Genomic DNA, 26,624 nt, shown 5'->3' on the forward strand with positions numbered 1-26,624 from the left:
CCAATCAAGAAATGGGCAGAGGACATGAACAGACATTTCCGCAAAGAAGACATCCAGATGGCCAACAGACACATGAAAAAGGGCTCCACATCACTCGGCATCAGGGAATTCAGGGAAATGGCCAACAGACACATGAAAAAGTGCCTCACATCACTGGGCATCAGGGAAATAGAAATAAAAACCACAATGAGATACCACTTCACGCCAGTCAGAATGGCTAAAATTAACAAGTCAGGAAAAGACAGATTTTGGCAAGGATGAGGAGTAAGGGGACCCCTCCCACACTGTTGGTGGGAATGCAAGCTGGTGCAGCCGCTCTGGAAAACAACATGGAGGTTCCTCAAAAAGATGAAAATAAAGCTACCTATGACCCAGCAATCGCACTACTGGGTATTTACCCTAAAGATGCAAATGTAGTAATCGGAAAGGATGCATGCACCCGAATGTTTATAGCAGCAATGTCCACAATAGCCAAACTATGGAAAGAACCTAGATGTCCATCAACAGATGAATGGGTAAAGAAGATGTGGTATATATATATATATATAGATAAATGTGTGTGTGTGTGTGTGTGTGTGTGTGTGTGTGTGTGTGTGTAGTGGAATACTATGTAGCCATCAAAAGAAATGAAATCTTGCCATTTGCAACAACATGGATGGAACTAGAGGGTATTATGCTGAGCAAAATAAGTCAATCAGAGAAAGACAATTATCATATGATCTCTCTGATATGAAATTGAGAGGCAGGGCAGGGGGGTGTGGGGGCAGGGAAGGAAAAAGTGAAACAAGATGGGATCAGGAGGGAGACAAACCACAAGAGACTCAATCTCAAAAAACAAACTGAGGGTTAGGGTTGCTGGGGGGTGGGGGGGTAGGAATAGGGTGGTTCGGTTATGGGCATTGGGGAGGGTGTGTGCTATGGTGAGTGCTGTGAAATGTGTAAGCCTGATGATTCACAGACCCGTACCCCTGCAGCAAATAATACATTATATGTTAAAAAAAAAATTTTTTTAATTTTAAAAACTTAAAAAAAGAAAGAATGTCTAGGGATTGTGCATAGTAAAGCAAACAAATCCTTTCAAGGGACCACAGAATTAAAAGCTTCATCACTGAGCCATGGAAGCCAATTCAAGCTCCTCCTCTCTTCTATCTTCATTCACTACTTTGGTTCATGACTTCTTGTTGTGCCAGACTAAAAAGAACACCAATATTATGGGAATGATATGTTGAGAAACACTGACCTAAGTTGTCAGGAATTTCTGTAATTTTGTCCTGTCACTCACAATCTACAGCCACACCTTCTTCCTCTTTAACACTTCCACCCCAGGCTAATCCTTCTACTTGTAGGAGGACACTGGATCCTACATTCATCCACTGTAACCTTGGGATCTTGCTCAATTATGCCATCTATCATCTCTCTTCTAACATCAATACTTTTTTCCATGAACATATAAACATATTCAAGTGTCTGCACCTTAAAAGAAAAAAAAAGGAGAGAGAAAGAAGGTCCTTTACTTAACACGTCTCTCTCACACTTTCCATCTCTACCATCATATGACCCACAATCATAACTTAGTCTATGAAATCTGGCTAATAAATCCTTTTTTTCAATGATAATATTCTTAATTAAATGCCAAGACCTCTACTATTTCTATCCAAAGGCACAACTTTGTCATTTTACCTGACTCTTCCCTTTACTTTACTCTTCCCTCACTCTCAGTATGCAAGCTTCAAGATTCAATCAAGAGGATAATGAAGGTATGCCAAACTCCAACCAAAGCTCACAAGTTTTAAGAAGATAACTGGAATCCCGGGACGCCTGGGTGGCTCAGTCGGTTAAGCCGCCGCCTTCGGCTCAGGTCATGATCCCAGGTCCTGGGATCGAGTCCTGCATCAGGCTCCTTGTCCAGCAGGGAGCCTGCTTCTCTCTCTGCCTCTGCCTGCGACTCTGCCTGCTTGTGCTCTCTCTCTGACAATAAATAAATAAGAAATCTTTAAAAAAAAAAAAAAAGTCTTTGAAAAAAAGAAGATAACTGGAATCCCAAGAGACCTTTAAAAGCAGCAATTTCACTATCATGAAATTTGTACTCCTACATCTTTTGGGGGGGTGCATTTTCTAACAGGAATTAAATTGTTTATCAGTAGATAAAAAGTAGATAAGGATGAGTTAGATGATATACAAGAATTCCAAACATCTCTGACACTAATATCTCCAACATACTTCGCAGAACAGTAATAGGTATCAAATAAAGACATTCATATGAGTCATGGGGCACACAAAGAACGAAGTGAACACAACGTATTATTTCATCTTGTTAATACCACAGCAGAGACACTGACTCGCAGCAAACAGCCGGTAATAGACTCCTTCTTACTTTCTCTAAGCATTTACAACGATGTACAAATACTCTGAAAGAAACATTGCCATGACATCTGCAATTATCCTATAAAAAGAAAAAAGTACAAGTATTTCTCATTTTCCAGGATTACTGGTAAATTTCAGAAGTCCTCTTCATAATTAATTTCTAAGAAGCAAATCCATTTTCCCATTAAAATATCTTCTCTTTACAGCACACACCCAACTCCGGCTGAAAACTGTTGAAGAAGAGGTAACTAAAGAAGCCTCACCCCAATAACATTCCAGAAACCTGAGGATATGGCAATTATTCTTTGCCTGCTGGCAGTGCTCACAGATCTCCTCCTCTCAGTTACTCATTTCTTACCACCTGTTCTCAAATTTTCTCCCCGTCCAAGGATCCTATGCCTTATATTCAAAACCTTCAGAACCTGCCATCCTTCTCCTGTCCTTCTGAGCTACCACAGCAAACTCTGCCAAGAATAATACCCAAAGGCTAAAATAGTATATGAGACAGGTTAATTCCTGATATCAACTTTTTAAAATCTAAATTAAGAACATCACACTACTTTTTGTTCATATTGCAAACTATTCTAGGTTTCAAAATCTTGAAAATACATAGCTGATATATTTTCCAACAAACAAAATTATACACAAAGACATTTTATTTCTAAGAATAAAAAGTTTAAGATCTTGAGCACATGGACCATTTCTAGAGGATGTTTTCTGCCTACTTAAGATAACTGCAGGGCGTAAACAGGACAAAGGAAAAGAATGAGGTATCTGATGACAGTAAGAATGAATGAAAGGAAGGATGAAAAAGTGAAACAAGAAGAAAATGCAACTCTAACAGTGATGAAAACACTATGTATTTCATGAAAATATAAAGAGCTCTCGTAGAGAACTGAAAAAGTATCCACAAGAAATGACGAGTTAGCAAAAATAAAATAAAAAATAAGGTTACAGAAATATGCCAAAGTTCACCCACATTTAAAGAAATGGAAATCAAGGAACAACTCTGTTTCTGAAGTATGTACTCAACAAAGATTAAAAAGTTCAATAATGGGGCGCCTGGGTGGCTCAGTGGGTTAAGCCGCTGCCTTCGGCTTGGGTCATGATCTCAGGGTCCTGGGATCGAGTCCCGCATTGGGCTCTCTGCTCGGTGGGGAGCCTGCTTCCCTCTCTCTCTCTCTCTCTCTCTGCCTGCCTCTCTGTCTACTTGTGATCTCTCTCTGTCAAATAAATAAATTAAAAAAAAAAAAGTTCAATAATGTTGTTTGCAAGGAAAAGAAAAGTCATTCTAATATTTGACTGGTAAGAGAGTAAACTGATTAATATAACAAAATATATATATAAAATTCTACTGCTTGGAAATTATTTTGCAGCTAGATTTAATCAGTGTGCACAGACACACATTACATGACTATTCACTGCAGCATTACTGTAAACAGGACAGATTAGAAACAACCTAAGTCCATCAACAGGAGACCAAGGAGAAACACTAACTTCTATCTACATTTTTAACAGAATATTAAAGAGCCTTTAAAAAGTACATACAGGGGCACCTGGGTGGCTCAGTGGGTTAAAGCCTCTGCCTTCAGCTCAGGTCATGATCCCAGGATCCTCGGATCGAGCCCCACATCGGGCTCTCTGCTCAGCAGCGAGCCTGCTTCCCTTCCTCTCTCTCTGCCTGCCTCTCTGCCTACTTGTGATCGCTGTCTGTCAAATAAATAAATAAAAATCTTTAAAATAAATAAATAGGGGCGCCTGGGTGGCTCAGTGGGTTGGCCGCTGCCTTCGGCTCAGGTCATGATCCCAGGTCCTGGGTTCGAGCCCCACATCGGGCTTTCTGCCCAGCAGGGAGCCTGCTTCCTCCTCTCTCTCTGCCTGCCTCTCTGCTTACTTGTGATTTCTCTCTGTCAAATAAATAAATAAAATCTTTTAAAAAATAAATAAATAAATAAATAAATAAAAATAAAAAGTACATACATAAAAGCTGAAGTAAAAAGATCTTTAAGATCTACTGATGGAGGCGGGGGGAGAAGACTCAGAATAATAGATACATTGTGAAGCTCTGTAACTTAAATATCTAATTACATTTTTTATATATAATTATATGCATTATCTCTCGTAAAACATCACAATCCCAGAAAAAGGCTAAGTGTTACATACAATTGCCAGACTAAAAACATGGCACTCAGTCAAATTTGAATTTCAGGTAAACAAAAAAAATTTTTTAGTGTCATTCTGTGCAAATACTGCAAGGGACATGCTTCCCTTTATTTGCTAAATCTGGTAAATATGTACCATAACACTTCACAAGGTACAATCTCAAGTGCTTCAGTTTCCTCATCTGGAAAATGCAGGATTTACACTACTTTCTTCTAGTTCTAAAAGCAGTTTTATGATTTTTCCCCCTACTTCTACAATTCACTAGTTCAAAGCTCCCTAGAATTCTAGCATTTTATAAAGAATTCAGTATATACCTAGGATAATGTTCCCACAAACTAACAGCGTCTCACAATCCTTCACTGACTCTTTCCAGTCCCTGAAATTAGGCGTTCTTACATCCTTCCTTGGTGTCTTACTTCACAACACTCACAGAGGCTGAGGAATTTTTCTGTCTTTCACATGTATGTAGACAATTTCTAGACTGTTCTTTCCTTCTCCAGGGAATCATGGAATTCATGGAAAGCTTCACACCATGCGAAACATCAAAATAACACACCTAACAAAAACACTGCCTTCCAGGATGTCTGGGTGTCTCAGACAGTTAAGCATTCAACTCTAGATTTCAGCTCAGGTCATAATCTCAGGGTCATAAGATGGAGCCCTACATCAGGCTCTGCACTCAATGCGGAGTTTGTTTGGGATTCTCTCTCTCCCACTGTCCCTCTCCCTGCTTGCGTTCTATCTCTAAAAATAAATGTCTTTAAAAATATAGATAGATAGATAGATAGATTTATAGATATATCTATCTATATATAGAGAGAGAGATATATATATATCTTCTAGTGAGTGCCTATATTATAGTAGCTCTACAGGAAACTTACAACTTAAATACAACCTACAAATATGGAACTAGATGAAATACTGACTGTAAGACTGTTTCACATACAGCTGCAGTCACGGAAGTCAAGATGTGCAGAGTGCCCAAATGTTGGGGCAACCCTGACGATAAAAGAAATTAAGAGCCTCATCCTACCAACAGGTGGTGACAAGAAATAGTCTACCTTTCAGAATACCTGGAGTAAAGCCTGGGCAATTACATATGTAAACAGTCTTAGACATTGTCTAATCCCTGTTGTGTTTATCCAGTCAATACAACTAGATCTCTCCTTTGGTTTCCTGGGAACAAAGCCCTGACTTGAACCAGAGCCACGTGAGTGGAGCTCCCATCACTCAGTGCAGGTTTTGCCAGCTTCCTGCCACTGAAAGCTATACACGGTGCTTTATAATCCACAGCATCAGACGGAATTGCTAACAGAAACAATTTACCAGACTCATGACCCCAAACTACAATGCTGATACCTATTACTGCCACTACTGAATTCTATTATTTCCTAAAAACCTCTTCCTTTAGTGTGCCATTCATTTGGTATTATTTTTAAACATATTTTGATGATCATTCTAGTATAAGTTGATCATTATCCTTTGGACTCTTATTTTCCATTTATGACTATCTCCAATAAGACCAGCTCCATTGCTAAATCAATTTTTCCTACGTTTGATCCCACTCAACCTCCTGCTCTACTGACCCAGCCTGTAGGTAAGATGAACAGGTTCAAGATAACACCAATCAATGTCACCTATTTTCCTAATTACCACAGATACAACCACTACCCTATCCATATCTTCCTTTTAAAATGCTAATATCTTTAAAACCTGTCAACTGTCAAAAGGGGATTATTTCTTCTCTGAAAAAGAGTCACCATAATTCATGCTCCCCCCACCACCCCCCACAGGATCCTTCATATATTCTATTCACTTTATACGTGCACTATGGCAGCATATTTTCCTTCAATCTCCCAGACCTCCACTCGGCATGCAATATTTACAATTAAGATCACACTTAACAATGGAGAGATTTCCTCTGAAAGCAATATGGTAGCAGTAACACAGTCTACTAAAATACTTCCTGTAGCATATCCATTTAAAGGGATTATGAACTCCATTTTTTAGATTGCAAAAAGGCAACAAATTTTGAGCTAATACAGCTACCAAATACTTCTTCCATTTGTTAAATAAAACTGAAATGCAATGCAACCCATAAAACAAAGCTACTGATTTGTTAAATGTGCATATTTTATCTCATCCACAAAACTTAAGAAACAGGGACGCCTGGGTGGCTCAGTTGGTTAAGCAGCTGCCTTCGGCTCAGGTCATGATCCCAGCGTCCTGGGATCGAGTCCCACATAGGGCTCCTTGCTCGGCAGGGAGCCTGCTTCTCCCTCTGCCTCTGCCTGCCATTCTGTCTGCCTGTGCTCGCTCTCTCTCCCTCTCTCTCTCTGATAAATAAATAAATAAAATCTTTAAAAAAAAACAAAAACTTAAGAAACAGAAGAACGTAACTCATATCAACTTAATACCTGATACTCTGCAAATACAGCTCGTTTCTTTGAATCCTTTGCAATTTACTATCCATTCATCAGTTTAAAAAACAAATGACAAAATACCTGGCAAATTGAGACTTCGTGTCCCGTAGATGCTCTTTCTTCACAGAGTCATCTCTCAGGCTTTCATCTGGTGATTCTTCTCTCATGTCTTCTGAAATGTGCCCACAGTTCACATCGCCCCTAGTTTCTAATGATTTTGCATATGAACATTTCCTGTCTCCTGCTCTCCCGTCCGACCGGCTCCATGATGAAGAACTTTCTTCACTGTTGTCCATGGGTTTTTGAAAACCATGACGCACAGAATCCTGAGCAACCAGTGCTGAAGAGGAACTAGAAGGTTCAAAATTTCTGCCCTTGCTATGAAATGAGAGCTCTTCATCATCAGAGGGTCTTAAAAATTTAGGTTTCAAATTTTGCAGAGAAGAAAACTCTTGATTTTGCCTTGGGTTGGATTGTCTTCTACAGGTTTCAAACCTATCATCTTTTTCACCACCACTAGACTTACCTTTATTGGTGTTGTTTGTAATATCTGTTGAACTATATCTATCCCTTAAATTTTTATTATATTTTACCAAGTCTGATTTTCTAGTTTCTTGACTACTTTGTGCTTTATCTGAATATGGTGGTTTCCTCCACCGTTCTCGTTTACAATCTTCTTTTGTGGATGCAGTTTTTTCAGCTTCTTCTAATTTCGACTGAAATATCTCCATTGACTACAAAGGAGAGAAATTAAACAAGATATATAAAATTTAAAAAGGTTCAATGACTTGTACCCCCATATGCCACTGTACCATGATATACTGTCATGTGGCACAATAAAGAAAAACCCAACAAAGGAGAGAAGAGAAGACCCATACAATCATCGTAACTGATAAAGGCTTAACTGTGCCCGCTCCCGATTCGTATGTTGAAGTCTTAACCCCTAGTATTCAGAACATGACTGAGTACTAACCCCTAGTACTCAGAGCATTTAGAGACAGGCACTTGAAAGACATGATTAAGTTAAAAGTTCAGTTGGGCCCTAATTCAATCTGATGGATATCCTTAAAAGAAGAAGAAATTTGGAAATACAAAGACATAGAATGGATAAGCACACAAGGAGAAAATCCACATGAGAGACACATCTAGAAGGCATAAAGAGAGGCCCCAGAAGAAACCAAACATTGTAACGCCTTGATCTTGGACTTCAACTCTCCTGGACTGTGAGAAAATAGATTTCTGTGGTTTAAGCCACCTAGCCTATGGAACTTTGTTATGGCAGTCCTAGCAAACTAAATATATTACCCTAAAACAAATGCTTTAAAAAATGTGTTTAATCAACAAAAAAATTGCCAAATAATGAAAAATATCTGGTAAGTCAAAAGAAAATCCACTATCCCAAATGCCCAGCACTAAAACAAAATATAATACAGAAAACAGTGAAGACATCATTTCTAAAAAATTAATTCCTACTGTCATTCAAGAGGCTGCTAAAACTTACACTAAAACATAACAGACTCTCATGAAAAACAAGAGTTCAATAACAAGAAAAACCTGTAAATGAAAACTGTGTGTCCAAAACATGCAGATATAGTGAAGAGAAGAACAGAAAGTACTGAATCCAATACTAGTGGATTCAACACTAGCCTGGGAATTCGCTCTACTTAGGAAAAGATGGTAAGTAGATGTAATAAGAAAAAAAAGACACAAGGACAATTAATTCTACACATTCTAATATGCACATGTGAATATTACCAGAAAGAAAGAGCAAAGAAAGAAGCAAACATTAATAAAATAATAATAGTAATAATAATAATATAAGAAAATTTGTCCAGCTAATTTTCCAGGTATCATCTGGTAGCCTTAGGAGAGGGGAGAAAATGAAGCATATTAAGATTCATACATAAAAAATCCTAATTCCTAGGGTGCCCAAGTGGCTCATAAGCTCTTGGTTTCGGACTCTTGGTTTCAGCTCAGGTCACACAATCTCATGGGTTGTGACATCAAGCCCCAAGCGAGTCTCTGTGCTCATGGTAGAGTCTGCTTGAAAACTCTCTCCTTCTTCCCGCCCCCCCATTCATGTGCATGCACTCTCTCACTCTCTCTCTAAAATAAATAAATCTTTACCAAAAACAAAAAACAAAAACCAAAAAACTTAATTCTTGAGTCTCAAAATCCATACATGCACACAAAAAAATTCTTCACAAATATTAAATCAGAGAAGGTGGTACTAAGCATGAGATGTAAACAGATGGAAGTAGGCAAATAACACATTACCTACGAAGTAAAGGTAAAACTGTTGGGGCACCTGGGTGGCTCAGTTACCCGAGCATCTGACTTTTGATTTCAGCTCAGGGCATGATCTGAGATTGAGATCATGAGACTGAGCCCCATGTCAGAGTCCACATTCAGTGCCTACACTTCTCTCTCCCTCTGCCCCTCCCCTCCACTTTCGACCTCTTCCCCTCCCCCCCAAAAAGTAAAACTGTTATCAATTCTTTATCTCTAATACTAAACACTATAAGCTATAAGATAATGGAGTAAAGATAAAATTATGAAAGAAAAAGACAAGGCAATAATTCTATACAGACTTCAATTCACAGTCAAACTATCTTTACCTGGCAAGGACAAAAGAAAGTCATGTTCAAAAATAACAAGGAATCAGAAAGCAAACCATTTACTAAGTAGGTGCAGGGGAAATCACTCAAGATCGTTAACCCAAACCATAAGGGAATTAGGGCACAGATGGTTGAAAAAAGGAAGGAACACTAAAAACCAAATGGTAAATGTAATAGTTAAGTCTAAATAATTGTTCTTGCAGCTGAGAACTGTCAAGAATAAGATGCATATCTTTAAAATGTACTATAAACTGGAATTAAAATTTCAAATTATCTAATTTAAGGAAGCAAGTGAAAATGTAAACACAGTGGTCCAAAGCCTTCAGAACACAGCAAAAGCAGTCTTTTTTTTTTTTTAAGATTTTATTTATTTATTTGACAGAGAGAAATCACAAGTAGGCAGAGAGGCAAGCAGAGAGAGAGGAGGAAGCAGGCTCCCTGCCAAGCAGAGAGCCCGATACGGGGCTCGATCCCAGGACCCTGGGATCATGACCTGAGCCGAAGGCAGAGGCTTTAACCCACTGGGCCACCCAGGTGCCCAGAGCAAAAGCAGTCTTAAGAGAGAAGTATATAATAGCAATACAGGTCTACGTGAAAACGCAAGAAAAATCTCAAGTAAACAACCTAAAGGAGCTAGAAAAAATACAACAACAACAAAAAAACCAGCAAAAGGAAGAAAATAATAAAGATTAGAACAGAAATAAATGATGTAGAAACAAACAAATAAAACAAAACAAAAAAACCCAGAACAGATCAATGAAACCAGGGGCTGGTTCTTTGAAAAAATTAATAAAACTGATAAATCTCTAGCCAAACTTATCAAAAAGAAAAGAGAAAGCATCCAAATAAATAAAATCACAAATAAGGAGAAATAACAACTAACATCACAGAAATACAAAAATAAAAGAGTATTATGAAAAACTTTATGCCAATAAACTGGACATCCTGGTAGAAATGGATAAATTCCCAGAAACGTAAACTACTAAAACTGAAACAGTAAGAGATAGAAAACTTGAACAGATGGGATAACCAGCAAAGAAATTGAGTCAGTAATCAAAAAGATGGCTTCACGAACAAATTCTACCAAACATTTAAGGAAAACTTAATACCTATTCTTCTTAAACTATTCCCAAAAAATAGAAATAGAAAAAGAAGAAAAACTTCCAAATTCATTCTATTGGCCACATTCCAAATACGAAAACCAGATAAAGACATAACTAAAAAAGAGAATATACAGGCCAATATCCCTGATGAACACAGATGCAAAAATTCTCAAAAACAAACAAACAAAACAAAAACCCAACAAACCAAATCCAACCACACATTTAAAAAAAATCATTTCATCAATCAAGTAGAATTTATTCCTGGGTTGCAAGGGTGGTTCAATATTCACAAATCAATCAACAGGATACATCATATTAATAAAAGAAAGGATAAGAGCCATATGATCATTCCAGTATAGGCAGAAAACACATAACCAAGTACAACATCCATTCATAAGAAAAACCCTCAACAAAGCAGGATTGGAAGGGACAAACCTCAACATACTAAAGGCTATATATGAAAAACCCACAACTAATATCATCCTACATGGGGAAAACCTGAGAGCTTTTCCTCTATATCCAGGAGCAAGAAAAAGATGTCCACTCTCACCACTTTTATTCAACATAATACTGGAACTCTTAGCCACAGCAGTCAGACAAGAAAAAGAAATAAAAGGTATCCAAATCAGCAAGGAAGAAATAAAAATTTCCCTATTTGCAGAGGACATGATACCATTATCTAGAAAACCAGAAAGACCAAAAGAACAACAAAACTGCTAAAACTGATAAATGAGTTCGGGAAAGTTGCAGGATACAAAATCAATGCGCAGAAATCTGCTGCATTTCTACACACCATTAATGAAGCAGCTGAAAGAGAAATTAAGGAATCAATCCCTTTCACAATAGCACAAAAAGCAATAAGATACCTACGAACAAACCTAACCAAAGAGATGAAAAGACCTGTACTCTATAAACTATAAAACACTAATGAAAGAAATTGAAGACAACACAAAGAAATGGAAAGACATTCCATGTTCATGGATTGGAAGAACACGTACTATTAAAATGTCTATACTACCCAACACAATTTACACATTAAATGCAATCCCTATCAAAATACCAACAGCATTTTTCACAGAGCTAGAACAAACAATACTAAAATTTGTATAGAACCACAAAAGATCCCAAATAGCCAAAGAAAACTGGAGGCATCATAATTCTGGACTTCAAATTATATTACAAAGCCACAGTCATCAAGACAGTATGGTGCTGACACAAAAACAGGCATAATAGATCAATGAAACAGAACAGAAAACCCAGAAATGAACCCACAATTATACGGTCAATTAATTTTCAACAAAACGGGAATGAATATCCAATGGGAAAAGAATTCTTTTCAATAAACAGTGTTGAGAAAATTGGACAGCCACATGCAGAAGAATGAAACTGGACCATCTTCTTACACCATACACAAAAATAAATTCAAAATGGATTAAAGACCTAACACCATAAAAATCCTAGAAGAGACCATAGGCAGTAACTTTTTTGACACTGACTGTAGTAACTTCTTTCTAGATATCTCTTCTGAGGCAAGGGAAACAAAAGCAAAAACAAACTATTGGGACTACAACCAAAATAAAAAGCTTCTGCACAACAAAGGAAACATTCAACAAAACTAAAAGGCAACCTACGGAATGGAAGAAGTTATCTGCAAATGACATATGTGATAAAGAGTTAGTATCTAAAATATATAAAGAACTTATTAAACTCAACACCCAAAAAATGGATAGTCCAATAGGACTATAGGCAGAAGATATGAATAGACATTTTTCCAAAAAAGATATATAGACGGTGAACAGACACATGAAAGATGCTCAATACCACTCACCACCAGGGAAATAAATATGTGTGTGTGTGTATCTATATCCATACACACACATATACATGTGTTGTGTGGATATACACACACACACACACACACACACACACACACACACACACACACGTGGGGGGAATATTACTCGGCCATCAAAAAGAATGAAATCCTGCCATTTGCAATGACATGAATGGAGCTAGAGAGTATTATGAAGTGAAACAGATCAGTCAGAGAAAGACAAATACCATATGATTTCACTCATATGTGGAATTTAAGAAACAAAACAAATGAGCAAAGGAAGGAAAACAGAGATAGAGAGAGGCAAAACAAGAAATAGACTCTTAACTACAGAGAATACATCAATGGTGACCAGAGAGGATGTGTGTGGGGGGAATGGGGGACACAGGTGATGGGGATGAAGGAGCACACTTGTGATGAGCACCAGGTGATGCATGCAAGTGCTGAATCACCATATTGTAACCTGAAACTAATATTATGTATATAACTGTATGTAAATATAACTGTATGTTAACTAACTGGAAATTAAAGAAAAACTTTTAAAAATTTTTTCAAATTATTTCAACACACTGGAAGTTATTATCTTAGCCTAGGCAGAGATAATCCCCGCATCGGGCTCTCTGCTCAGCAGGGAGCCTGCTTCCCTCTCTCTCTGCCTGCCTCTCTGCCTACTTGTGATCTCTGTCTGTCAAATAAATAAATAAAATCTTAAAAAAAAAAAAGTAAAAGGAAAAAATCAAATCAACTTCAAAGGATCAAAAAAGTTATTACATTTCTAATTTAAAAATAAAAGCAAAAAACAAGAGAGAACCCCTGACTAAACTCTGAATAGAAAAATACTTGTTAAAGATGATAATCTTCATCTGAAATGCACTGACAGCATTTTAAGTGGAAAAACAAGAAAACTAGCTTCCAGTGCTTTTATCAAGGTTCTAAGATTCTATTTCAAGAGGACAAATAAGATCTAATATTATAATACCGAGGGCAAAAAAGCAAAAGTAATCATTTGTATATAACTATCTTCCCAGATGACCCAATGAAAAAATTAGATTTAATGACATGAGTTTAGAAAATTGGCATTTTAGCACCAACAGAAAGCCCAAGAACATAAAGGAAAAAAGATTCAATACACAAATGGAAGAAATTTTTTTAAAAAATTAAGGACCCACACATAACAACTACACAGAGAAATTTACTGAAAAGCATAAATTAAACTTGAATAGAGAAATATCCAATATTTTAGGATGAGATGACTTGACATTATAAAGATATTAATCATACCTGATTTACCAATACATTTCGTTAAATTTAAATCAAAATTCCAAAAAAGATCTGTAACTTATGATGAATTCTGGGAAAATGTTTGTTTCTGCTGAGCCTGAACTTGGCAAAATGATTCTAGATTTAACAACAAAGAAATGTAAGAATGAAAAGTTAATTTTTTAGTGACTAAAACAAAAAAGACTTACCCTGCCACATAGTAGGTGTTCACTACTTATCTACTATCTGCAAGAGTTACTGAAAACTACAGTAATTGTAAGAGTACTACACTAATTCCACAAACAACAGAAAAATCAATGGAACAGATTTGAGAGTAGAAGAACAGACTTATTTTATAATAAATGTGTCATTTCAAATCAGTGGGAAAAGATTAATTTAGTCAATATGCTATAAACAACTATGTGAAGTTTTTAGGAAGTTAGAAGCCTATTCACAACATATACAAATATAAATTCCAGGAAGATTAAAGATATGCATAAAAATAAAACTGAGCCAGTACTCAAAGTAAATACAGACATTCATTGTTATGATTTTGGGGTGAAGAAGGTTTTTCAATGAACTACAGGAAGAATAATTAGTTATGAAAGGAAAACCTGATGGACTTTGTTAGGTAACAATATTCAAAACTTACCCATAGCAAATACACAAAGGAAAAATGAAAAAATGAAAAATGTGGAAAGGAAAACAAAGGAAAAAGGAAAAAAAGGAAAAAATATGAAACTAAGAGAAAAATGTGAAGACTGATTAAAAGATCTTAAAGAAACCAATGTCCCAAAAGAAAAATGGGAAATACTGCCAACAATCAGTTCACTTAAAAATATAAATGGGGTGCCTGGGTGGCTCAGTGGGTTAAAGCCTCTGCCTTCAGCTCAGGTCATGATCCCAGGGTCTTGGGATCGAGCCCCACATCGGGCTCTCTGCTCAGCGGGGAGCCTGCTTCTTCCTCTGTCTCTGCCTGCCTCTCTGCCTACTTGTGATCTCTGTCAAATAAATAAAATCTTAAAATAAATAAATAAATATATATATGTGTGTGTGTGTGTGTGTGTGTATATATAAATGGCCAAAAATATATGAAAAAAAATCAATTCACTAGAAAACAAATGTATAAAAAGCAATGAAAAAAATCTGTTTATCAAACAGTATCAGACTATAAGGAATGATAATCCTACTGTTGAAATCATGTGATAGAAAAGTCATTGTAATGAAAATATAACTTGTTAATCTTTCTGTAGAGAAATTCAGCAATATATATTTCACTTCAAGTGTCTATATCCTTTAAAGTAACAATTTTGTTTTTAGTAATTCATCTTAAGAAAAACACCTGGGCGTCTGGGTGGCTCAGCTGGTTAAGCCACTGCCTTTGGCTCAGGTCATGATCCCAGAGTCCCGGGATCCAGCCCCAGATTAGGCTCCCAGCTCTGCGGGGAGTCTGCTTCTCCCTCTGACCTTCTCCCCTCTCATGTTCTCTCTCACTCTCTCTCAAATAAATAAATAAATAAAATCTTTAAAAAAAAAAAGAAAAAACCTGGTAACTATGCAAAATGCACTGAACAAAGATTATCAGTACAGCACTATTTAACAGGGGGAAAAAAACATAAATGTCCCTCCACTGACAATTAAAAAATAAATATGCAGTGAATCTACACAAATACATATTAAAATACTAAGAGGTCATTAAAATGTATACATTTACCAACTTCCAACTATGCCTATATTAGTAAGTGAAAAAAGCAGAATGTATTCTATGAGTCTACCTTTATAAAACTACTTATTTTAAAAGTATGTAACAAACAGAAAAAAATCTGGGAAACTGTATAGATTAAAACTTAACACATTCTCTTTTAAAAAAAGGACAATTTTTGTCTCTTGCTTTTTTTTTGCCTGCCCATATTTTTAAAATCTTACTTTCTGAATCTGCCTTTCTTTTAGATATTAAAAAGAAAAAGGTCTTTACTAACTACTAGAATACAAAGATTATTCACACATGGTAAATGGGGGAGCTGGTTCTAAAGTGTCATGTAAAATATCATGGTTCCATTGTTTTAAAAGTGTGTGCATGTATGTGTGGGTGTGTGTATATATATTTAAATATGTTATAAAACATATTTTTATATATTAAATATGTATGTTACAAAATATATATTAAAAATATATTTTTAATAAACCTGTTACATTGGAAAACTCTGGATATTGGAAAACTCTGGAATATAACATCTCTGGAATAAACAAAACCTCTAAAATATATCAAAATTCCAACACTGGTTATCTCAAGAGGTATGCCACGGAGGATTTCCTGCATTATTTAAATTTTCTCACAATGAGAAAATGTTATTTCTACATTAAACACACACACTTAAATTGTACATACTTAAGTTTTATATTTATCATGTCAATAAAAATATGCTACAAAAGTTTATATGATTAAAAAAGGTAGAAAATGGCTTCAGCAGATAGAGATTTAACATCCATGTAATTCAAAAGAGCACAAATCACTGACAGTTATAGACACTTACGTCTCACTGAAGTGTAAATAGAATCCCTATCTCACTGATACCAGTACTCACCCCGTATCTTTCAGCCACAACATCTTCAAAATTTCTATTCTGCTTCTCAGCTTGTTCCTTCATTCTTTGGTAAGACTTCCTCAGCCAGCTTAGTCCACCATCTTCTACTACTGAAACTAAATTCCAATACTAAATGTCAGTCATACTTTTAATGTGGTTATAACAGAATCAATATTTATTGCTTCTATAATAATTTCTAAAATATAAATTAGATATTTTTCCCAGAACATATAAGAATCATAAGGGCATTTAAAACTCAACATATTTAAAAAGTAAAATAAAATAAAATTCAACATATTATTTATTGTTTTTATTTTTTTTTAAAGATTTATTTGAGAGAGAGAGAGAGGACAAACAGGAGGGACAGAGAAAGAGGGAGGAGAGAATCTCAAGCAGCCTCCATGCTAAGCGCAGAGCCCGACGCAGGGCTCCATCTCACGACCCCGAGATCACCACCTGAGCCAAAACCAAGAATTGGATGCTTAACTGACTGCACTGCCCAGGTGCAGTGCCCTCAACTTATTATGTATAAACCTATTATGCAAGGTACAGATTTTAAGGACTGAGGAAGGCAAAAATGAAGCTATCCTCAAAAAAACTGCAATCTAGGAGTTGGAGTATAAGAGTATGTAAGTAGTAACAATAAGGATAATATGTAACAAAAAATTTTTTTTAAGGTGTAAGTAATGATAGAAAAAATGAGAGCAATGAACTATTTCTAAATGGGAGGTCAGGGAACAATTTACAGACCAGGCTTAAAACAATGAGCGGGACTTCTATAAGCAAAGATAAGAATAGGCAGGACTTCTATAAACAAAGATAAGAATAGGCAGATAAAGAATAATTCTTTATTCCCAGAAGTAAAGAATAAAAGTACACACATAGCAGGGAAAAAGCCACCTCAGATACAGCACGAAGAACAAATAGGAAGTTACAGATGGTAATACTGAAATGTGTATCAAAACAATCTGAGGGTTTTGAAGGGGCGGGGGGTGGGAGGTTGGGGGAACCAGGTGGTGGGTACTAGAGAGGGCACGGATTACATGGAGCACTGGGTGTGGTGCAAAAACAGTGAATACTGTTATGATGAAAAGGGGCACCTGGGTGGCACAGTGGGTTAAGCCTCTGCCTTCCGCTCAGGTCATGGTCTCAGGGTGGGATCGAGCCCCGCATGGGGCTCTCTGCTCAGCAGGGAGCCTGCTTCCCTTCCTCTCTCTCTCTGCCTGCCTCTCTGCCTACTTGTGATCTCTCTCTGTCAAATAAATAAATAAAATCTTAAAAAAAAAAAATTATTCTATGCAGTCATGATCCCCAACTATGAAAATCTGAATGCCTTCAACAAACTTTATTAAGTGCTTGTATTTCCATCTACACACATCACGTTTTCGATATGCATAAAGAAATCTAATCAATTACTTAAGTCAAAACTTTGTTCCTGATTTTCCCTGTACAAAAATAGGATTGCTTTGGATCACTCCAGTTCTAAAATCAACAAAAACACACACAGACCACAAAAGACATGTGTAAGAATCTTCAGAGTGGAAAAGTCTGCAGTAACACCAGCTTAGAAAACAATCCAGAAGTTCACCATCAGTAAAACAGATATATAGCATGAATTATGATATATTCCTAAAATAGACTATTATACAGCAATGAAAATCAATGACTGCACCAATACATAACAACGTGGATGAATCTGAAAATGTGACAACAAGAAGCAGGAACCAAAAAGGGAGCAGAGTACTTACTATCTGATTCCAGGAAAAACTGACTTTGGTGCTAGAAACCAGAATAGTGGTCAGCCTTCTGACAAGAGCACAGTTGACTAGAAGGGTCACAGAGGGAGCTTTTTAGGATGCTAATAATATTGTGTTTCTTAAAAAGTATGCTGATGATACAGATATTCAGTTTGGGAAAATGATCAGTCTGTACACGGAATGATTTCTATACTTTTTTGCATGTGTTAAGTTTTAATAAAAAGCTTAAAGGAAAAAAAGATTTTTCATTCCTCTAATTCCAGTCTCACTCAAATCTCAAAAATTTGTCTATGCTAAGCATTCAGAATCTTCTAAGATAATGGGTCTTTCTTTACAGGTCTAAAATACTTTGTACTTCAAAACCTAGATCTCTAGGGGCACCTGGGTGGCTCAGTGAAGCCTCTGCCTTAAGCTCAAGTCATGGTCTCAGGGTCCTGGGATCTAGCTCCGCATTGGGCTTTCTGCTCAGCAGGGAGCCTGCTTCCTCCTCTCTCTCTGCCTACTTGTGATCTCTGTCAAATAAATAAGTGAAATCTTTAAAAAAAAAAAATAGATCTCTAGTTAACTCAATGATTCACTTTTCTTTCAAGTTTATTTTGCTCTTGTTATCTTTTTATTTTATCTAGTCTTTGAGTTCAAATTTAACAAGGCAGTTAGTGAAGGAAGCTAGTCTAAATCCTCAATTTATACAAAGAGAAGCTCACTGTCATTAATACTTATGTTAATGTCCCAGCTACATAAGTTCAGAGTTATCTAGAAACTGATAAGATACTGATGGGCAGAGTGAAGATTTCCTGCACAATCACCAATATATTAACACAGTTCAGAGAAAATCACCAATATGTTAACATAGTTCAGAGAAAAAAAAAATCTCAGAGAAATAGGAAGACTTTTACTCTTATGTTAACATTTATCAAGGAAATCAAACAAGAATAAAAATTTTCAGTGAATTCAATTATGAGTAAAATTCACAGTCTTTGGAACATATTTTTAGTTGATTATATGTTCTATTTCAATAGTCTTATTAATCTTATAATTAGAGATACAATAATAAAATATTTTTAACAGGAAAATCATCAGATATTTTAAAAGCTAACAAAAAATAATTTACAGCACCATTCACCATGAAATTCACTCTAACAAATATTTAGCAAATATTTACTACGAATATGAAAATGTGCTGAACATAATAGGAAGTAAAAACATGAATAAAACATAGTCCAGTGCACACGGTGCCACCATGCCGGGCTCCGGGACCGGCTGCAGTCCCTCGGGCCCGTGCTCTTCCAAGCGGTTTGGGAAGCTCCCTTTCTAGCACTTACAACCACCTTTGATTCTGTACATTCCGCGGGATTCCCACTGGTCTCCATTTGTATTCTACCCGGGCTGCCCTGACTGCCTCCAGAGTTCACTTCTGCCTTTCCGTGGCAAAATGGTGTGCTAACTCTTAAAAACCAAAGCCACAGTAAACACATCTGAGATGGATAATCATCGTCTCTCAGAAAAGGTTGCAGAGCCGAAGGAAAAGATCACGTTGATGCTTACTTGCTGAAATTCACGGAGGAAGATTCTGAAGGGTAGAAAACGGATCGAGAATCAAAGCTTCTGTAGCAGGGTCCAGCCCTACCGCCAGCTGCAACAGCAGCGGCCATGTCATCGGTCCTCGAGTGAGATCATCTTCAGGAATGGATGGGAGATGGCATTTATTCTGACTATCTCTGGGCTGATTTTCTAAACAACCTGGGAAGCTATTTCTAGACAATGCGAACCTAAGGAGACTTCTATCCAGGTTTTACAGCTATTTGCCTCAAAACCCTGTTGTAGCTTATCAATTTCATAAGCACTTATTTCTGAAAACATCTTTTACTGTAAATTTAGGTTAAGAGGCAATATCCCGTGAATACTCTGATATTAAGACGCACGGCTGTTATGAAAATACAAAAGCATTTAATGTTGCCTACTATTATTCCCACATGGAGCAAGTGTTAGGTGAAGACTGAGAAACCATTCTTTTCTTACATAAAATACAGGTGCATACATATTCTGTAGGCAATATTCAGAAACTGAATGGGATCACATACAATTTATCTTTCTGTTTTCATCTCTAAACTGGGCTTAACCAGGCAATAATGAAAGGATGATAAAACATCAAACATTCATCAAAATGCTGTTTTTTCATATTTTGCTTTACACCATACTTTCGTTCAGTAGCTTATCATATTGTTTACTTAGTAAAGGTACTGTACTAGCTGCTGGGGATAAAAGGTAAGCAGCAACAGCCACTCTCTACCTGCCCAGAGCATATCATCTCATTAGAGATGGGCGTTTCAATAACCATGGAAATAAATGTGCAATCACTACTGGAAGCCAAGGGACAGAGCTACCAGCACGTGCAGCAGCTCACGACCCTGGTCTGGGGGTCAGAAAAGGCCCCTCCGAGGAAGCTCACTCTGAAAGACAAGTAGGAGTCAGCTAGGTAATGGAGGGGAACCTGTGCAAAGGCCCTGTGAGCCCTGTAAACAAGGCCTGCAAGAAGAGCACCAGCCACCAGAGATCCGAGCGTGCAGGGCTGCCCGGCCTCCTGAAGGCTGTTTGGTTTTGTCCCAAGAACCATGGGAGGCCCTTGAAGAAGTTTAGAGGAGGAGGCCTCTGACAGCACTGGTCCTACTTTCTGAGAACCTCATTACGGTTGTCTCATGGAGGATGGGTTAGAGGGGCAGCCAGCAGACTGCAGAGGGGCTGGAAAGGGCAGAATCAAGAGAAGACATGGCCCAGGGTGGCGCGCAGAAAAGGGGACTTGGTTCAGATGCGACTACCAGACGTTTTCTGTTCTTTCCATTCTTTCCATTTAATGCTGCATAGAGGACACTTCCCATTAAAACTATTTTAAGCAAGAAAATTCTGATTTGCTTTATGCTTTTGAGTTGCAAAATCTGCTTCCATAAGCAAGGGTGAGACCTCTGGCAGCAAAGAGTAACAGAAAAACTCTTATTCTCTATCTCTAAAGAATGAGGCTTAATAAGCTAATACTATACTGAACCATCCTGGGGTTTTTAGTGGGGGGTGTGTCCTTATGCAGCTATTTTCCTTAACCTCTGGATGTGCCAATTTGGCAGAAAATTAAATGCTTGAACTCGACATCAAATTAAGCTGGCTGGCTTTAAATAGATTTTTTCAAATACAAATTACATGCTCACTCTGGAAAAAAATCTGACATAGATGTATGACAAAATAAAGGGTGAAAGTACACTTGCTTTCCATCTTTGAGAGGCACAGAAGAGTGTGCTGGGAAGGAAGCAGGCTCTGGAGCCAAACTCTTTGGATTCAAATGCTGGTCTGGATACTTGCTAGCCATGAACTTGAAGAATTTACTTCAACTCTTCTTGTAAAATAGAAATTAAAAAAAAAAAGAGCTGTAACTCTTAACTCCAGAGAACACACCAACGATGGCCAGAAGGAAGGTGCGGGGGGGGTGGGGATGAAGGAGGGCACTTGCCGTGGCGAGCAGCCAGCACTGTGTGGAAGGGCTGAATCACTAACTTGTACACCTTTAACTGAGACTACACTATGTTAACTAACTGGAACGTAAATAAAAAATGTTTAAAAAATCAAGTAAACAACTCAGAGAGGTCAAGCAACTTTCCCAAAATCAAAAAGCTACCAAGTGGAAATGCCAAAAATACTAATCCCAAGTAGCCTAAGTCCAAATTCTGAGTCCTTGACACTACCACTATGTCACCTCTACATAGCTTCTTCATACTCATGTGGTACCACTGTCAGGGGCCTAACCAGCTCAGCCCTACCACAAGTCCACACAGAATGACTACACTATCCACACACGCAGTCCAGCCTGCAGATCATTTAAAACTTAATGTCAACTCTGGGATCTAAACCTCTGACAGACGAGCCCTGTCATTCTTCCTCCTTCTAAATAAGAGTAATAATGGGAAAGGGAGGTGGTGAAGGGGAAAAGAAAAAAGGCTCTCTAAAAGCTTTTTATTGGATCATTTTTCTTGTCATATCTGAGATTATGCTGTTTCGGCCAGTTGAAAGATACTACCTACAGTACAACACTGAGTCTTCCACACTCAAGAAGCCGAGAACCTACTAGCTGCAAATACCCAAAGGTTCAGTTGGTCAATTCTAAGTGTTCCCCACAGTTTAATTTACTAACTGTCCTCTAACAACAATGGTAGCAAAAGCCTGGATCAAAAAATCAGCTCAACATAGTAATGGTTCAGTGAGCTAACCTACTGCCCTAAACGTATGCTTTTAAATTACCAAAAAAAGTATCTCAAAGAGATTCTTGTGTGACTACAGTTACTATGTTACAACCCAGCAGAGACATTTCTATCTATGCTGAAAGGCAATAAAGAAAATGCTACAGGGGCGCCTGGGTGGCTCAGTGGGTTAAGCCGCTGCCTTCAGCTCAGGTCATGATCTCAGGGTCCTGGGATCGAGTCCCACATTGGGCTCTCTGCTCGGCAGGGAGCCTGCTTCCCTCTCTCTCTCTGCCTGCCTCTCTGTCTACTGTGATCTCTCTCTGTCAAATAAATAAATAAAATCTTTAAAAAAAAAAAAAAAAGAATACAACAAAAAGCATGAGAATCTTCTGATAAACCACTGAAAGGAAAAGACAGCCCCATACTTGACACCACTACTATCTCTGCACCACGTTAGCTATAGTTAAATAAACTCTTCACGGACTCATCATTGCAACATGTAACTGGCATATAAATATTTTTAAATTATGGTATCAAGTGTGATTATGTGATACTTAAGTACTTTATCTCCATCTGCTGGAAAATAACACCATCCTAAAGTAAATAACAAATTTTATGAATGCTGGCAAAGTAGGAGTTTCTGAAGATATGAAATCACATGTTAAATATTTATGCATTATTTTCATTAAATCTCAGACTTTATGCTTTTTCACATTTTGTTACAGAATTTCTAACAAACCAAAGCATTATTATACTCTCACAGAATCATACTTTGTATTAATCCATCCAAAACAGAAACTCAAATATGGAAGCATTATCAAGCACAAAATATATACAGTTCATCAATTTGTTCCCAAACATATATAGTTAAAATAATCCTCCCAGGTACTAAATTTAAATAAGGCCTCAAAAGACTGCACATATTTTATCTGCTTCGTCATTATGTTATCTGAACCTTTAGTAATAATCCATAGGCACTCATAACATGAAACCATATGGATTCCACATCAGATAATCAATAAACTTACAGTTGTTTGGCAAATATAGAAATAAACACAGAGAATTCGGGACATAATCAAAACTACAGCACCAAGCAGAAATCATTAATATTTGAATAACCAAATCTTGCCAGTCTACTAATTTTGGTCATTTCCTGAGGAATACCAAGTTATAAGACATGCTTATGTGGCTACAACCAAAATCTGGAGATACCTTTGGTAACTGATGACACGTTACAGTCTTCTGGGGGAAGACCTGTCCCGCCATCTTTCCAGTATGGATTCAATTCTCTCTCCAGCAGTCTGGACTAGAACGAAACATTTTCAGAGATCACAATTTAAAAGTAACCTCACCATAAAATCCGTTAATAAATAATACATCTGAAACTCAGTTAACAATTGTAACCTTGGACAAATATTTTAAGTACTCCTAAGAGACGCTCTTCTGCAACTTGAAAAAAATAACGTCTAAATTAACATTGATGCCTACTATGAGCCAGAAATGCTCTCGATGCAGAAGATCTAATGAACAGTCAATATGCCCAACTCAGCTCTTGCTAGCTTATGAGATAGTGAGGAACAGGGACAACAAACAAGTAACTGACATAGGGCTCAGAGGAGGAAGTGTGGAGTGCTAAAGCCACGCACAATTTAACCCCCTCTCACACTGACAGATCAGGGACTTCCGAGAGGAAGTAACACATGCAGCCTTGGACCTAAAGAGGAGCAGGAGTCAGCCAAATTCTCTTTTGTGAGGGAAGAAGGCACAGAAATGCTCCAGAGAGAATGAATAACAGCATGTTTGGAAAAACCCAGGAGGAAATAGAAAGCTTTCAAGGAACTTAAGATTACCCAGACTGTCCTAAAACCTAGAAGTCTGAGTGAGTCGTCATGAGAGATTAGGTTGTAGAATCATCAGGGATGAGGGCCAAGTACTGCTGGGGTTCCATGCCGGGGCAATGGCAAATCATGAAAGTGACTGGCTCTGAACTAACGAAGAACAAGTGGACTCAGAGTGGAGGAAAGAAAGAAGACAAGCAAGATCAGAGGGAGAAATCTGGTCAGACTGGAAAAGAGCTGATGGCAGCCTTGTCACCAGTCGAGCGCCTCCTGTGTCCCAGGCACTGGGCCAGGCACTGCGGCTCGAAGGAGTAAGCCAGGCGGTCTTCCCATCAGAGCAAAGGCGGCCTGCAGACAGGAGAAAGACAATGGAGCAAGTCCAAAACAGCTGAGTGCTATGGCAAAGCATGCTAGAGAGCCACAGACTGGGGCACCTGCCTTGACCTTAGAAGTCAGAAAATGCTTCTTAAAACTAATTTAGCAAATAGATGGAGAAGAATGAGGAGAGTGAAACATTATTTTCTAGTACTATGTATCAACCCTACCACTGGAAACAAAAATGGTGGATAAAAATTTTTTTTAAAAAGCTTTTAAAAAATATTCGTGAGCTGACAAAACAGTACAGAATCTTCAAGGTACAAAATTTAAGTTCAAGGTTAATGTAGAAGATAAGCAAAACCATAAGGATTTGATTTTTAGTTTATACCAAAAAAGATTCCATTATCTCCCCTGTTAGACTACCACAAAACCTCCAAGGGTCTATAATCAAGGAATTTCTTCCAGTGGTCTTGTGCAGATACTCAAAGAGATATACTTGACAAGAGTCTAGACAAACTGTGAGATACTATGTGAAAATATACAAAAGTAAAAGAACTAGATGTATAAACAACTACACCAATCAGTAAGAAAAAGACAACCCTAAAAAAAAAATAAGTAAAGCACATAAGCAATTCATACTTTAAGAAATATGAACGACAAAAAAAAAAAAAAAGATCTCTCACAGTAATCAGGCAAATGCATATAAAAACAATGAAATGCCATTTCTCACTCATTAATTAGCATGACAAAAATTTAAAAGTTTGACCATACAGATACTAGGTATGGTAAAGAAACATACACTGTTGGTTGGGGCACCCGGGTAGCTCAGTAGGTTAAGTGCCTGCCTTTGGCTCAGGTCATGATCTCAGGGTCCTGGGATGGGGCCCCATGTAGAGCTCCACACTCAGCCGGGAGCCTGCTCTCTCTCCTTCTCCCCCTCCCCCACCCCCCCTCAAATAAATAAATCTTAAAAAGAAAGAAAGAAACATACATTGTTGAGGCAGTATAAGCTGTTAAAATCTCTTTGCAAGTATTTGTAAAAGATAGGTGCCTATCTTACAACTTAGCAACTCCACTTCTAGATGTGCACTAGGGAGAAGTCCAAACACACGTGAATGAGGAAATGCACACAAGGACCTTCATTTGGCACTGTGTAAATAGTGAAAAACAGCAAACAATGCCAATGTCCACAGACTGCCACAAGAAATGGACATCTACCATATGGCATAGTTAGGTGATGAAAGACTACACAGTGATTAAGAGGGAGGAACAGGCTTCCTGCTAAGCAGGAAGCCCAACACGGAGCTCAATCCCAGGATCCTGGGATCATGGCCTGAGCCAAAAGCAGACACTTAACGACTGAGCCACCCAGGCGCCCCTGATTTTATATTTTTAAGTGTTAACTGCAATAAATCAATTACATGACCTACATTTTGAAACACACCAGCCTAGAGCACAAAAGAAATGATATCCTGAAAAACCAGAAGAGACATAAAATCAGCACACTTCACACTGAAACTTCAGTTAAAAACCATCATCAGACTTCTTCCCATTATCTTCATTTTATCCCCACCCCCATAATAAGAATCAACATATGATTCTAAGGCAAGGTCCATTATTTCAGTTAAAGAGGAAAAATTTCATAGTGCATATCAAGTTAGGCCTTGAAGGATAAACAAGATGCAGACTTACAAAGAGAAAGGGAATTCCCTTAGAAAGAACCCGATGAACAAAGATGCAGAGACAGGAATTTGCAAAGACATGAGGGAATGTAATTACACTAGTTTGGTTGAGTATGAATTACCCAAGAAAAAGAATCCAAACCAATATGTTTGGACTCTATTCATGGCAGCATTGGGGTGGGGGGGTTGGGAGGGTATTAAAGAAGAGTAAATATGGCATCTTTCTTTTCCATGCAAGCTCTGAACAAGTTCAGAAATAGAACTAAACCTTAAGGAAATACAAGACAAAAACTAGCTCTATTACTGAGGAAGACTAATTTGGAAGAGACTTTTTCTTTCAGTAAAATCCAAATGGGCCTATTAACTGAACAGCACAACAAGGCAGACTTCCCCACGTACAGTCAGCACCGTGCCAACCCCGCCTCCCCTCACTCCCCACGTGGGCTCTGGAGCCAG

At 37.7% G+C, this 26,624-nt stretch overlaps 1 protein-coding gene across 4 annotated transcripts in view; it reads right to left on the minus strand.

Annotated features, from left to right (window-relative positions):
- CWF19L2 (CWF19 like cell cycle control factor 2) overlaps nt 1–26,624 on the minus strand; it is a 154,967-nt gene that overhangs the window by 108,958 nt on the left and 19,385 nt on the right. For all 4 annotated transcript variants that reach the window (XM_047691941.1, XM_047691939.1, XM_047691938.1 and 1 more), the window contains exons 6-8: nt 23,543–23,636; nt 16,351–16,466; nt 7,032–7,684 (exon numbers count right to left, since the gene is read on the minus strand). In XM_047691941.1, the coding sequence (XP_047547897.1) occupies nt 7,032–7,684; nt 16,351–16,466; nt 23,543–23,636 (863 nt within the window). The remainder of the gene's footprint in view (nt 1–7,031; nt 7,685–16,350; nt 16,467–23,542; nt 23,637–26,624) is intronic.

Source organism: Lutra lutra, chromosome 10, assembly GCF_902655055.1.
Source record: "Lutra lutra chromosome 10, mLutLut1.2, whole genome shotgun sequence".
Lineage (NCBI taxonomy): Eukaryota > Metazoa > Chordata > Mammalia > Carnivora > Mustelidae > Lutra > Lutra lutra.